General features: G+C 34.2%; 1 protein-coding gene across 7 annotated transcripts in view; it reads left to right on the plus strand.

The window, feature by feature from the left end:
- The window catches only part of LOC143231822 (uncharacterized), a 201048-nt gene that overhangs the window by 42923 nt on the left and 142346 nt on the right, over positions 1-15779 (plus strand). For 3 of the 7 annotated variants that reach the window (XM_076466485.1, XM_076466481.1, XM_076466486.1), the window contains exon 2: positions 11822-12651. In XM_076466485.1, the coding sequence (XP_076322600.1) occupies positions 11967-12651 (685 nt within the window). In that variant the 5' untranslated portion in view covers positions 11822-11966. Of the gene's footprint in view, positions 1-7111; positions 7264-10182; positions 10570-11821; positions 12652-15779 lie in introns of those variants that run through there. The other 4 variants (XM_076466482.1, XM_076466488.1, XM_076466483.1 and 1 more) reach the window with 3 other exon arrangements.

Below are 15779 nucleotides of genomic sequence, written 5' to 3' on the forward strand. Positions count from 1 at the left end.
TAATAATAAAACAGTGAAGAAATAGAATGTCCGAGACATTCGTACCTTATATACGCACGTGCCTTGTAATTTCGATATGGCTGCATGTGGTCACTCAGGCAATCTATTCTTTCTCAGGCCTTTGGCCTACTTCATCACTTTCGTTTTGTTGCTATATATTTTGTTTAGTCTCAGCCTAAGTGGTTTGAACCGAATCACATCCCTCATTGAAATTACATGGAATCTGTTATCTTTCGTAGTAATTGCTCAGTATATGAACAATAGAAGTAATATTACGTGTGTAACGAAAAGACGCCTGAGACATGCTTGTAGAGAAATTTGTTGTATAAAAAACTATACAAGATGAGACAAATAGTGTCACTTCGTGTTTCTCTGTAGTATATTTAAAATTTACATGTTGCAATGTAACGCCTGCAAACTTGTGATGTTACGGGAACAGAATACTATATCAGTATGTTCAAAAACAACATAAAACCACCTCTGTATAACAAGAATATTCAGTTCTCAAAACACTTTGCTACTTTCTCATGTTTGGATTCTATATTTCGAAACACGTTCATATATATGAACTGAAAATTCCTGAGAAAACTAGATTTCTGGGCAGAAAACATGACGTTCTTTGCAAAGTATGTAGTGTTGATCTTGTATTGTTGAAAGGAAGTGACGTATCGTATAATTATGCGAGATTTTGGATGTTTCAGAAATAAATAATTTTCGCGTGCCGTAATATATGCATCATATGATATATTGGACGTTATCTAAATAACACAAAGGACAGAGAAATGTCCAAATAATATAATATAGCTTTGATTTACTTAAGTACTTTTATATGTTCTTTGTGCAGTTGAATTTTGTCTTCGATATTTTTGGTGTTATAGTTTCAGGATCTTTAAAATGTTTAAGTGATTTTAGATTTCTATGGTTAAGTAGTTTGATATCTTTGATGTAATTAAGTAGTTTTGATATCTTTCATGTGGTTAAGTAGTTTTGATATCTTTCATGTGGTTAAGTAGTTTCGATATCTTTCATGTAATTAAGTAGTTTCGATATCTTTCATGTGGTTAAGTAGTTTCGATATCTTTCATGTAATTAAGTAGTTTTGATATCTTTGGTGTAGTTTCGATATCTTTGATGTAATTAAGTAGTTTTGATATCTTTGGTGTGGTTAAGTAATTTCGATATCTTTGGTGTGGTTAAGTAATTTCGATATCTTTGATGTAGTTAAGTAGTTTCGATATCTTTGGTGTGGTTAAGTGGTTTTGATATCTTTGGTGTAGTTTCGATATCTTTGGTGTAGTTTCGATATCTTTGGTGTAGTTTCGATATCTTTGATGTAGTTTCGATATCTTTGATGTAGTTAAGTAATTTCGATATCTTTGATGTAATTAAGTAGTTTTGATATCTTTGGTGTAGTTTCGATATCTTTGATGTGTTTTCGATATCTTTGATGTAGTTAAGTAATTTCGATATCTTTGGTGTGGTTAAGTAATTTCGATATCTTTGGTGTGGTTAAGTAATTTCGATATCTTTGGTGTGGTTAAGTAGTTTCGATATCTTTGATGTAATTAAGTAGTTTCGATAACTTTGGTGTAGTTAAGTAGTTTTGATATCTTTGGTGTCGTTAAGTAGTTTTGATATCTTTGGTGTCGTTAAGTAGTTTTGATATCTTTGATGTAATTAAGTAGTTTCGATAACTTTGGTGTAGTTAAGTAGTTCTGATATCTTTGGTCTCGTTAAGTAGTTTTGATATCTTTGGTGTGATTAAGTAATTTCGATATCTTTGGTGTGGTTAAGTAGTTTCGATATCTTTGGTGTCGTTAAGTAGTTTTGATATCTTTGGTGTCGTTAAGTAGTTTCGATATCTTTGATGTAATTAAGTAGTTTCGATATCTTTGGTGTCGTTAAGTAATTTCGATATCTTTGGTGTGGTTAAGTAATTTCGATATCTTTGGTGTGGTTAAGTAGTTTCGATATCTTTGTTGTCGTTAAGTAGTTTTGATATCTTTCGTGTCGTTAAGTAGTTTCGATATCTTTGATGTAATTAAGTAGTTTTGATATCTTTTGTGTCGTTAAGTAGTTTCGATATCTTTGGTGTGGTTAAGTAATTTCGATATCTTTGGTGTGGTTAAGTTCTTTTGATATATTTGATGTGCTTATAAGGTTTTGATTTATTTTGAGTCGTTTTGTATATTGTTTATATTAAGATTTAATATAATTTATATTTAATATTTGGTTGTTTGTTTTCATATAACCAGCCTTTAATTGTACAAGTTTTGAAACAAAATATTGAATTGAAATTACTTTGTGATAAATTACTAATCCTCACCATGTGGATTGTTTTGTGATAAATTACTAATTCAGAAAATCCTCACCATGTGGATTGTTTTGTTTGTTTGCTTTGAATTAAGCACAAAGCTACACGATGGACTCTCTGTGCTCTGCCCACCACGAGTATCGAAACCCGGTTTTTAGCGTTGTAAGTCCGCAGACATCCCGATGAGCCGCTGGGGGGCACCATGTGGAATACCGTACAAGAATGGAAGCACACAACTGTAAAAGTCCTTACGCACTGAAAGTAGATCTTACAATTCTTTTTATGTTTAATAAATAAACGAGCTAAATATTAGTTCGGAAACACAAATAGAACCACAGACAGAACATCAAGAAGAAAATCTCAGTTCTTTCTTGTTTCACTGACGGTTCTGTTGGTTAGTAAATTCTATTTTTTAAATTAATATTCGAAACTTACTGCCTAACTGCTTCATTTATTTTAACGGAAGACATATTTAAAGGCCTTTTAACTTAATTTTTGTTGCATTTATATTCCTATAACACATATATAATATATGTTCATGTGAAGTAGATTATCTTAAGCCTAGAACATACACTAATTTTAAAAGAAATATTGCTTGGTAGAGACGAATATCAGTTTAACATAAGTTGGTACATAAAAATTCATACGCATTTTCAGTGTATATGAATCAGATGTTGCATATTCATATAAGATATGTTATTACGTGTTGGAGATTCTGTAACGTGATACTTAACTCATAATTAGACACAAAAAATCAGGGTCTGTAGAGCTTTTAAAAACGTCCTAATATTAGGACAAAAAATCGTTCATTATCAAACTATTTATCATAAAACTGATAGAGTGTGGAAACGGAGAGTTTATTTTATTTGTATGTTTAATTATTTAAATGATAAAAATATAATCGAATCTAAGAAAGTAAACTCGTGAAAACGTTTGAAACAGATATGAACAGCAAAGTTTGTTGTTGTTTTAATTTCGCGCAAAGCCACACGAGGACTATCTGCACGAGCCGTCCTTGATTTAGCAGCGTAAGACTAGAGGGAAGGCATCTAGTCATTACCACCCACCGCCAATTCTTGGGCTACTCTTTAACCGACGAATAACGGGATTGACCGTCACATTATAACGCCCCCACGGCTGAAAGGGCGAGCGTGTTTGGTGTGACGGAGATTCGAACCCGCGAACCTCGGACTACGAGTTGACCGCCTTAACCCGTCTGGTCATGCCGGGCCTCGAACAGTAAAGAGACGGTCCATTTACGTATCAAAGAACTTAGGGGCAAATGACTTGGCTGAATAATGATTAGGTGGTAGCCATGGCATTTAGCGTTATGTATGAACTTGAATTTAATTTTGGCTACAAGAAGCCGTTGCATCGAGACCGATTAACAACTGAAGTATAGGGGTTTATTACGTCACCAGACAGTTGGTAGTAGGTCGTAATCCCTAAATTGCTACAATAATTCTGTAATAAAAAATGTATGAAACGTTAGTTAAGTATAATCATGTGGACTTAGGCCTATTTTAAATTCATCTTTGGTCGTTTCAGTGGTTATCACTGGTTTTTCTAAATAGCGTGCATTTCTTCTATAGAAAGTAAACTTCGTTTGCAAGAACGGTACGTGCTTTCTATATGTTAATAACACGAACGCACAACTATCACGTAAAGGTCAAATATTCCTCTTCAATAAAGTATGTTTTTTATTCCATTTTAAAACCTCTAAACACCGTACGCCATGACATGTGATCTATGTTACATAACATAACGAGTATTATCAGACAGGAGTAACACACAGAAAAGTGAGGTACCGTTTGGTGTGATAAAATCTATTTTATTTTATCTGAAAAGACATGCCACTTGTTCTAGGACTGAAACAAAATGATCATTATTTTACATATGAGTAAAACTGATTGTTTGACTGACTTCAAATGTATTCGCGAATTTGGAACAGTTTGTTTTCCGTTTGGCAAAATTACGTTTTATTTTAACTTGCTTCTCATTTCCTATAAACAGACATATTGAAAATAATTACTTTTAATAGTGAATGTTTCAGTTATTCTTCAGGTAATAGTGGACTGTGTATCGATACATCTCCAAATAACAGATACACGTTTATGTGTATATTTATATCTATATACATCTCCAAATAACAGATACATGTTTATGTGTATATTTATATCTATATACATCTCCAAATAACAGATACACGTTTATGTGTATATTTATATCTATATACATCTCCAAATAACAGATACACGTTGTACATACATCTCCAAATAACAGATACACGTTATATATACATCTCCAAGTAACAGATACACGTTATATATACATCTCCAAATAACAGATACACGTTATATATACATCTCCATATAACAGATACACGTTTATGCTACACAGGTTTTTGTTTAGGAACAACGATCAGTGGTAAAACAAAAGTGTTTTTCTTTAGATTTTCGCCAAAGTTGAGGATTGTAATTCTAACTAACACTTTGGCGGCAATGTTTACAGGATAGAACATCACAAACGTTAGAGTTATCTAACGCGTATAGAATTACCGAAGGTCGGATTACACTGTGAAAACGGTGTGTAATATTTATGTCAATTAACAGCTTACTATGTCCATACCTTTTACTCACTTAATCACTTTACATCTAGACATATATCAAGACGGACAAGTGCTTGTAACAGGACCAATAAAAACTGTGGTCTTGTGACGACGTAACTACAAAAGTTACAGAATTCACGGCTGTACTTGCGTCTCCTTCATCATATAATCGAAATGTTTTGTATATTTTACACAGATCACATAACTCTATCATGCAATATTTATTTTTTATTTCACTTGCATGTTGTTACAAAATACATTAGGTATCGTGTTATGGGAGTATAATACTGCTATTTATCTCGTCAAAACACCGATTAACTCAATACTTACATTGTTTGTTATTCCATAACTGTAAGGAAGCATATCCTTGAGTTTAAACTGTGGTATCTGAACACCATTTCACACGCAGGGTGTCAGCAAAACGTAATCAGAAAGGGTTCCCAAGGGTGCTATTATCTGTATTTCACCCTTGGGTTATCCGCTATCTTTTTATCTCTATAGATTTCAGATATAACACAAAAATGGAATCCGATTAGAAAAAAATGAAAGTTATATATATGAAAAGATAGGGTTTCATTCATTGGCTCTTTGATTTCGCATATCATATTAGGGTGTGAACAATTATTAATATACTATCGTGAATAATATTACATACGATGTTTAGTACAATATATATTCATCCGACATCACCTGTAATGTTTAGTTTAATATATTGCCATTTAATAACTGTTGATAATATAACCGTGGTCACGTGTATTAAATCACAATTCTTAATATTTAGGACTTTATGCGTCCTCACATAGTGGGAAGGCTAATAGCTTACTAACATATAACGCTAAAATATGGGGTTGGGTTCCTCGGGGTGGACACAGCAAATAGTCTCATATGGATTTTCTCTTAAACAAAGAATAAGAAGTATATGAAATAATAATTACAGTTGTATGTAATCACAATATATATTACTATATTCATATTCTTAACAGTTATTTATGTAATAACTACACATACTGTGTTCACTGCTCTATTTAATCTAATTAATATCAGTGTAATGTTTGATCTTACTTTATCAGGTAATATTGGTAGATGTATTCTTTACCAGAATGTTCTATTTAAATAATGCTTATTAGATTTATTAAATATTTTTTTTATTTAAAGCTTTCCTCATGTAATTATCATGACGCGTTATGCAAGTTTACGGTTCTATTTTCATGTAATAATTATTTTAATATATTACTCTCTTTGAACAATTCGTATTACGCTTGTCGAGACAGAATATATATATATATATATATATATATATACATATAACTTTCATAAAGTAACAATAAATTTCTTGTTCACGGTTGCACTTCGAGGCAGTGTCTGCAGGTTCATGTTTATCACTGCATTCTCGTGGAATATTTCTTTGAACATTATCAAATAATAATTATATGTATATTTCACGTTTGTTATTTTATTGTTAACTTTCCATTTCCTTCTTAATAACTTTTAATAACCAGACAGTACAGTCAAACCTGTTTGTAGGACTATATTTATTGGAGTACACAGTTATATTTATATTAATTTTCCACATTGCGTTTAGTTATTGCAAGTTTTAAGAATTTATGGATTTCTTAGGGACGTCTTGCTTGCTTTGTTTGTTGGAAACATACGTATTGTACCCGTACAGGGACATTCGCTGAGATGCAGGAGAAATCTCAGTAGGTCCTGTTGAAAGGCTGGTTGGTTACCGTGATTAGATGGAAGCATATCGATCAATTCGCCGGATTTTCACATCATGCATGTATTAAGAGTCTACATGACCAATACAACAGCTTTAACTACAAGGTTTTTCACAGAAACAGAGCAAGACGGCGTCATGCGCATACAAACAGAGCTTTCTAGGCGTTAATTAAGTTGGGAAAGAAAAAAAAAAGATTAATAAAATATTTAATGCCGATGAAAATAATAAAGAAAATAAAACAACCAGCGGAAACCTAGAATTAAGCCTAGATTTATAATAAAAAAAAAAACATTTGCGAAAATATAATGTGTTTCCCGATACGAATAATGAATGGTTTTAACATGTACTAGAAATCCTATTGCCCTAACGGCATTTCTGCAGCACATCAAAGGATGGTTTCTAATCATTAGTCAAGATATCTAAGGTATAATAACATCGCATTGGTAGTCTTAAACACGGACAAGCAAATAAGAAATAAAAATTTGGATTGGTTCTTGTCCAGGCACGTGACGATTTCCAGTTCCAGCCCATGATTTGTGACGATCAAAAAATCAAAACAATTACACGAACAGCTTGCTACAACCAAAGATATTCTGTGGAGACAACGACTGTGAACAGGTAGGTGACACTGGAATTTGGTTTTCATGAAAGAATCCTGAAGAGACTGACTTCTGTTCGAATAGTTTCTGTACATTTCTGCTAAGTCAAACTATTTAGCTGATTTATGGTCAATTAATGACTCTCCATTAAGCCTTAAACAGTGGCCTTATAACGGTTTTTCGAGTGCTTTATTCTGTGAGGTATTATCGAGTTCTTCTGCATTGATATTGGTACTAAATGTCAGTCTCCGCGGTCGAAACACGTGTCGCGCTCGTAAATAAGATTTAAATGTATGATCTGGTTTACAGCGTGCTAATATACACTCTCAGTACACGAGCATTGAATGTCAAAAACGATCACGTGAACTAAGTCTCCGAGGAGGTCTTGTATCACGGTTTGAGAGAGTAAAAACGTCTCTCGCTTCTGTAGATGTCGCATCTATTTCTTGAGCCACGTGGATGGGAAACATCTTCCGTTGTCGCGAATACAGTTCCCTGCCCAGTGACCTCATAATGATGTCACACTACACGTTGATTTGGTTTGGTTTTTTTGAATTTCGCGCAAAGCTACACGAGGGCTTTCTGCGCTAGTCGTCCCTAATTTAACAGCGTAAGACCAGAGGGAAGGCAGCTAGTTATCACCACCCATCGTCAACTCTTGGGCTACTCTTTTACCAACGAATGGTGGGATTGATCGTAACTTTATAACGCCCCCACGGCCGAAAGGGCGAGCGCATGTTTGATGTGACGGGGATTCGAACCCGCGGCCCTCAGATTACGAGTCGAGTGCCTTAACCACCTGGTTATGCCGGCCTTGTTTGTTTTGAATTTCGTGAAAAGCTACACGAGGATTATCTGCGCTAGCTGTCCCTAATTTAGCAGTGTAAGTCTAGAGAGAAAACAGCTAGTTATCACCACCCATCGCCAACTCTTGTGCTACTCTTTTACCAACGAATAGTGGGATTGACCGTTATATTATAACGCCCCCACGGTTAAAAGGGCAAACATGTTTGATGTGATGGAGATTCGAGCCCCCGACCATCAGATTACGAGTCGAGTGCCTTAACCACCTGGTCATGCCGGGCCTCACACTACACGTGCTAGCAGGTTGAAATGTAAAGCCTGTTGTAAAAGTTGGTTCTTTGTAAACCAGTTAGAGCTGAATGAACCAGTTAGAGCTGAATGTTAGTTTACTATATATTCCTGATCTCAGATGGCAGTATAAATCGGTTGTTGTTTGTTCTACAGCCCAACAGATGTTGATTTACTAGCTTCGTGATGGAAAACATGTGACAACATCTTTTCGTGGGGAAACTCGACGCAACGCGTTGAAGGGAACATTCTAAATAACAAACAAAAAACGCGTCTCTTGTTTTAACATCAAGCCACATTAAATCGATTGTAAAACGGTATTTAGGAAAACAACTAGCGACAATAAACATGACTAGTTGAGCTACCAAAATCAATTGCTGGTCATAAGTTTTAACTGTTTGAAGCAGAGAAAGTGAAGTGACCTCAAAAACACTTGCTGAATCGTCTTTTTGTTCCTCTTGAAACATGGCTGCCTACAGACAGACAGTAGTCCAGAGACGCTTGAACAATAGCATCAGTTGTTAACAATGTGTCTACATCAGTACATCTAATGCTACTTTAACGGGTTCTTATTTTTTGGTTCTATTTATTGGATATACTTATACAACTTTATTTTTGGTTCATCATTGTTTGATATCTTCGTTTCAGTTTATGCATAAGGTGACCTTATGACCTTTATGAGTATAAATCTTTCTACTTTATTTTATGAAGTTTGGTTGTGATTTGTTTCCATTTCTGAGACTGTTTTAATTCGATGTATTCTATAAATACATCTATCAGTGGTAGTCACAACTCAAGTTCTCATGCAGCCTCTAACTGATGTTTATATACGTGTGTGTATATCCTAATTTATGTATTGCCTACATCAGAAATCTTTTATTCTAATACTAGTTGGTTTACTCAAAATAAGTAAAAAATATACTGATAATTTTTAACATGATTCTGAGTCACAACGAACTGCAGTGTCAGTATTTTTTACTTAAATCATGTAAACTTTTAAGACATTTATCATGATTCTGAGTCACAAGGAACTGCAGTGTCAGTATTTTTTACTTAAATCATGTTAACCTTTAAGACATTTATCGCGATGATTTTGTAAGCAGCTTTGAGTGATAAAATATAACAATATGTCAATGATCAACTTTTCTTGTAGACTGTTTATTTTGTATTTGTGGTTTTACACACTAAGGCTGTGGGGTTATTTTTCTACATAAGTTATTCGTTCTTTCACTATTCTTAAAAAATAAAATCTAACCACTGGTAGAGATATTTTGTATCACGATTTTTTATGTTTATTATTCACGTATCTGTAGAGACTAACCGCTCCTATCAATGTTTGGCAAGTAGTCAAAATAATCAATAATTGAAACAGTCAAATATTCACATTTTTGTTATTATTTTTATGTTTCATAGCTATACCTTATATTATTTATACACAAAAAACTGAAGGAAAACCACACTTAATAATTAAAACTGCATAACGAAGTCATTCCTGTGATATCGTGTACATTTTTTTTGTATAAGAAAGGACATATATGATTTGTCGAAACCACTATAACAAAAAATCTTGAGGAAGGGTGTATCAACGTGCACTTGCTTGATATCTGTAATCAGTAGTGCGAGAGAAAATTACCTACAATTTTAGTGTCAATGCAAGGGCCCTGTCATTGGTGGGAAACCGAGATAGGTCTTATCGAGACCTTCAGAATTTTTGCATGCAAAACCACTATCTCAAATGCAAATAGTAACAAAGATTTGCTTCATGATTGACAAACACCCCTATATTATGTAGCTGAAAGCATGGTCATCTCTGATCTACCTGCCAATGGCGTAAGGCTACACATTTCTGACGTGACTGTACTGTAATCTCTTAGAAAGTGTTTCTTTTGGAGAGATGGCTCCACGCGCATTTCATTCCTACGCCTTACATCAATAATCTACCCGCTGTAATTTGGCATAAACAAAAAAATAAAACGGGACTGATCGCAGAGGCGTGAGCATCCACAACCAATCACGGGCTCGTGAAACCTGACGGGTAACTGAAGAATGGTGGCAGTTTTTATGGGGATTTCTGAACTACGTTTGGAAAATCATGGGTCAGATTCATCTCATAATGCCAATCTCTCTGATGCATGAGAATACTGGACCACAAAGTGAGCCACTAGAATGTGTTGAGATAAGGTCTTGCCTGACTGTGGCCTGCGAAGTACGACTGTAGTATACCATTAGAGTAGTGAGTTGCTTTGTTGGTGGTTTGATTTATTGTTGTTCAAGTGAATTTTTAATTTGATTTTTGTAAATTTTGCTATCATCAGCTCAGATACATATGTCGTTATTATACGGTCTTATGTCTCACGTAAAATAATTTATGAAAAAAAATACTATTAAAATTCAAACAGAATCTTACTATTTGAGGTAAAAAACAACTTGATACTAAGTTAGCGTGTGTTCGAGTTTTTAACCACGTATATAATTTTATTAGCACGTTTGTCCCTATAGATGGATCTGCTGTATCGATATTGTCGTAGTTCAAAATTACGACCCAGTTAATAAGGCATACAACACGATATTGATTATTTTAAACACAAACACAATGTTAATTAGCTGCGTGCAACGATGATTAGCAACTTATATTCGACACCAACATGACAGATGAAAGAGATTTTGTGATATGATTAGTCTTTATCATTTGAATTTAGTTTTGGTATTATAAAACTCATTCGTTGATTAATGTGCTACTTACATAAAGGTTACCAAACACAAACTTAGCTGGGAATTATTACAGCGTACGGTCTCTGAAGGCACGAATAAGTTTTGAAAAAGACTTATTGCGCTCTAAATTTCTTAACCTTATCTACTTTTCTCAGGTTGGTAATAGGTTTGAGGATTGAATTAAGTTCTACTTTTTAGAGTATATTTGCAATGTTCCTTCTGCTTAACGTAGCACGCAAGTTTACATTGCTTTGCGTGAGAAGCGGCAATACCCGGGCCAGTGGCGAAGGAACTCCACGATATCCTACTGAAATAAATTTATGTCTTTTCCAACACCCCCGGGCAATATTTTATTACGTTCTTCGCAGGTAAGTATCAAATATTTCTCGTGATCAAACTTAGGAACAAATACATTTCGGAAGGCCTAGTAGTATGCTATAGGCTTTAAGAAATAAACGTGAGGTAACAATAATATTAAACATGGAATCCACCTAATTAGTATTCTTTCTGTAATGGCCAGGTAAACAAATTGCTATAAACTAAGTGTTAAAAATATTCACTGTTTTACAACCATCTCGTGGCAACCTTTGGTCACTCCCTACTGGTCAGTCATGTCCTCATCTGTTATTCGTTATTTAAAAAAAAAGATTATTTTGACAAACGACTCTGATATCATATGTCATGCTTTACACATGTTGTCTTAATTTCGACTATATATACTTAATTCAACGTATTTTTAATTTATGTCACATTCCTGGTCTTTTTTTTTTCAGGAGTGGATAGCCGGAAAACTCCCATTGGTTGTCCTGTACGAGAAACACCAGATTCAAACTCATCACGCTTGCGCAGACATCTCAAAATACAGGACTTTCTCGTTTAGTGTGATTCTGCATCTAACTCGCCACAAATCATCAGAGCATGAACTCATATTTTACAAACTCTTATCTCACTGACTTACGAACTGGCGACCACTACAACAGCCAGCCAGTACACACCCAGCCTAACGGTGAGTCGTGTGAACAGACCCCACGTCAGTACTTGGCTCATGCACAATACGGTTCGTCCCCTACCCAAGGAGCAGGTACTTATCCACGCTTCCCTCCTTACGACCGTTTGGAAATTCGACCGATCACCTCATCTCCAAATTCTCCCAGTCCTCCTGGAACCTACTATGGGAACCACTGTGGTCAACAACCACCTGGACCACCGGTTCTTCCCCATCCACCTCAACCGGCTCATCAACCACCTCACCCACACGGACCGTTAACGCACCCAAATGCTTATATCCCTCAGCAAGATGGACAGAACTGTAGAGGGTCACCTAATGACACTGGACACCATAACATGACTCAGTATCCAAGCTGTAAGATGCAACAACAGCTTCACCATGACCCGAACGGCGTGCCCAGACCCGTATCATCCGAGTGTTCTACCAACATGCACCAGCAGCCCTGCCAGAGTCCTCTACACTCTGCTCCCCCTCAGCAACATATGTACTCACCACCAGCGAATAACCCTCCCAACGCTCTTTCCCCTACAAGCCAGCCTCCGTCATCCGGGGCTCTCCCAAGCCCCCTCTACCCCTGGATGAGAAGTCAGTTTGGTAGGTACCGATCAATAGATTGATTTCCTATACTCGTTTTTGATCGACCATGATACCACCCAGTTTCTCTGTACGATACGTGTAGGTGTGGTGGGTGGAATGTAAGAGTGAACGCCCATTAGCTGTTGTTTCCTGGTGTGCATTTTCTCACACTGTGACGACAAGAGAGAAAGTTTTGTGGCAGCTGTAATTAAACGTAGTTGACAGGAAAGGGTAAAATATAATGGACCTGATTTATCTCTTTCCAACAAAACACAGAGGTTTTATGACTCAGTAAAAACCATTAACACACACTTACATAAGCGACAATTCTTAGAAATTCAAATTGTGAAAATAGGAGCAGGATAGTTTCATTAAACACCTGCAACGGTAATAAAACTTTGAAACACCAATGTGCACAACTAGACTATCATTCAAATAGAAACGTTTGTTTATTTTTTACAAACGTTTAAAATCAATGACATTAAACCTACTGTGATCATAGTTTCATTGAAGTTGTATATGTAACAATACCATACTTTAAAATTTCTGATTTAAAAAAACAGAAAAGAAAACTAACCATACACGTTCAAAACATAAAAATATGTGCTGAAACAAAAAAAAAATCAAAACTGACAAAATATAAACTAACCTGTGCTACTTGTATACTTTAGTAAACTAACAATATGTTCCCACATTTTACTTCCAGAATCAGAAACTGCTTGATGTTGAAAGTAACATTTATTCATAAACATCCTCAAATAAGAGAAAATGAAATTATTCTACTTTATTGTCATTTGAAAAAATATTAAAAAATATGTCATGTTTAGTATATAATACATATTTTCCTTACAATTTTAAACACGTAGAAGTCCATTTGAAACTCATTGTAAGGTGTTTTGTTGTTTTTTATTTGATAGTAAAAGCTATTATTGTTAAGTTTGTGACATAAAGTATAATAATTTTTAAAGGGGTTTAGATTGTAGGAGAGGTATTATGTATTGTGTATGCATGCATGTACGTTTGATATGCATCCATATTTTCTTTAACTGCTTGTATATTTTGTATCTCTTAAGCCTTTTCACAAGACTCGTCGAAAATACACAGTTGTGCATGTGTTTGTTATAAAGAGTTGGTAGAAGTTACAAAAAAATTATCTGCATTGATACATTGGTGAGAAACGACAGTTAAGCTCCAATACTGAAATACTTTACGTCCCCCATATTCTATACTGGATCATACGTGACAAATTATCGTGAGCAGGTAATATAATTATTGTTCATGACACATTCTATGATCACTTTAGGAAATAATTTAACTCCGTTAGGCTTAAGTTCTACCGTTCGACTTAGCTTTACCAATGAAATTTACGAAAGTTAAGTGAAGTAGCTTATATAGTTATACACACAACAATTATTATCGAAATTCTCACTAGTATCTGTGCATTTTGGTTTTCGATAAAATATTGAAATATTTAAGGCAAAAATTGGTAATTATCTCTTCCAAGCTACGTGAAAATATGTGATTTTGCAGCAATCATGGATGTTGTTTTTAAAAGTACCGCATTTTCATATATACCATCAACTAAACGATCACATTTCTCTCTCTAAATTAATCGAGAAAAAAAATGTTTGAAATATAACAAAACTCACAATTTCATGTAAATGTTTACTATGGTTAAGAATATATTTGTCTAAGCAAGACTGATAAAAATATTTTCCTTGAAACATCACCAAAAAACATTTAATTGAAGCTGATAAACATACGATTTTGATACGTTCTCTGTCAGCAGCGCCAATGAGTAATTTTGTTTGTTTTTCGAACTACAATTTCAGAGTGAATAATTTGTTTACAGCATAAACACAGCTGCTGCTCTGTTTACAGGAACTTCAACTTTAACTTATTAATTTTAGGCCTATATATATATGTGTGTGTGTGTGTGTGTGTGTGTGTGTAACTGTGAATCTAGATACTTCCAGATAGAATTAGATTGTTGCTTAGGTTTAACACTTATTATTTGGACAATTTGTGTAGCATTAATTTAAATAATTCTAACTTTACTTGGTAAGTTGAAACTAAAACAATCTATTTTTGTGCGTCACGAGAAGTTTTATGTGATATTTCGATAAATTGTCTCTATTATGTTCACATGTAGTTGTGAAAGTTAAGACTACTGCTGTTTAACATAAAACCGTTAAAAGCCCCGTCCTAACATAATTCAGTTACACGGTCATGCTCGCTAAGAGAATTCAGTTATTAGTAGATATTTTTATAATTTTTTCTGGTAATACATGAAGGTTATTTTACCGTAAAAGGATAATGTTCTAAATATTGTATCAATAATTATTGATTTTGAAAAAATAATAGTTGAAAATCTACATTTTAAGTTCACTATTACGTTTCGTGTTATATCTTATATTGCATTTTCTCTTTAAAAAGTCTCTGGCTGGTACAGCCGTAAGTCTACAGATTTACAACGCTAAAATCAGGGTTAGCTTCCCATCAGTGGACTCAGCAAAGAGCCTGATGTGGCTTTGCTACAAAAAATTACACACACTGTTTAAAAATATATAAAACAATAATTTTATGAAGTTTGAGAGTTTATTATTGGAACGTGTTTCGAATCCATAAAATTATATCAGTTTTGCCATTGTAGTTTTACTAGATCATAACTTGACACACAATATTTCAATAAGCGTTTTAGAAACAAAAGTAAATTAAACTATTATATTTATTTATAATTTGGTTAGGCCTGTAGTGTTAAATACACCAGACATTTTACTTATCAAATACGTTTCTTAAATTTATATTAAATAGACGTTATCTTGCTAGACTTTTTAGTCATAAAACCAATTTAGTTTTTAGGTTATATTTTCTTAAGTGTATACATTCAGAGCATCTTAAAGCGAAATAAAACTGCCAGTGAAGGAAAATTTACTTACACCTAATTTCTCTGAATATCATCCTCAACATAAGTTGTTATAAATACGTTTATCCTTAAGCGTTTTATTTTCCCCTATTTTAGTCAAGTTTTCTTATGCTAAACTTTCTATAACAACAAAAAAACGTTGTCGTCTTACTTTCGTTTCTAAAATGTTCCAAATATTTTCACCAATTTTATAATCCACTCAACGGATGCATAATAATCA

This window comes from Tachypleus tridentatus, chromosome 11, assembly GCF_004210375.1.
Source record: "Tachypleus tridentatus isolate NWPU-2018 chromosome 11, ASM421037v1, whole genome shotgun sequence".
NCBI classification, from domain to species: domain Eukaryota; kingdom Metazoa; phylum Arthropoda; class Merostomata; order Xiphosura; family Limulidae; genus Tachypleus; species Tachypleus tridentatus.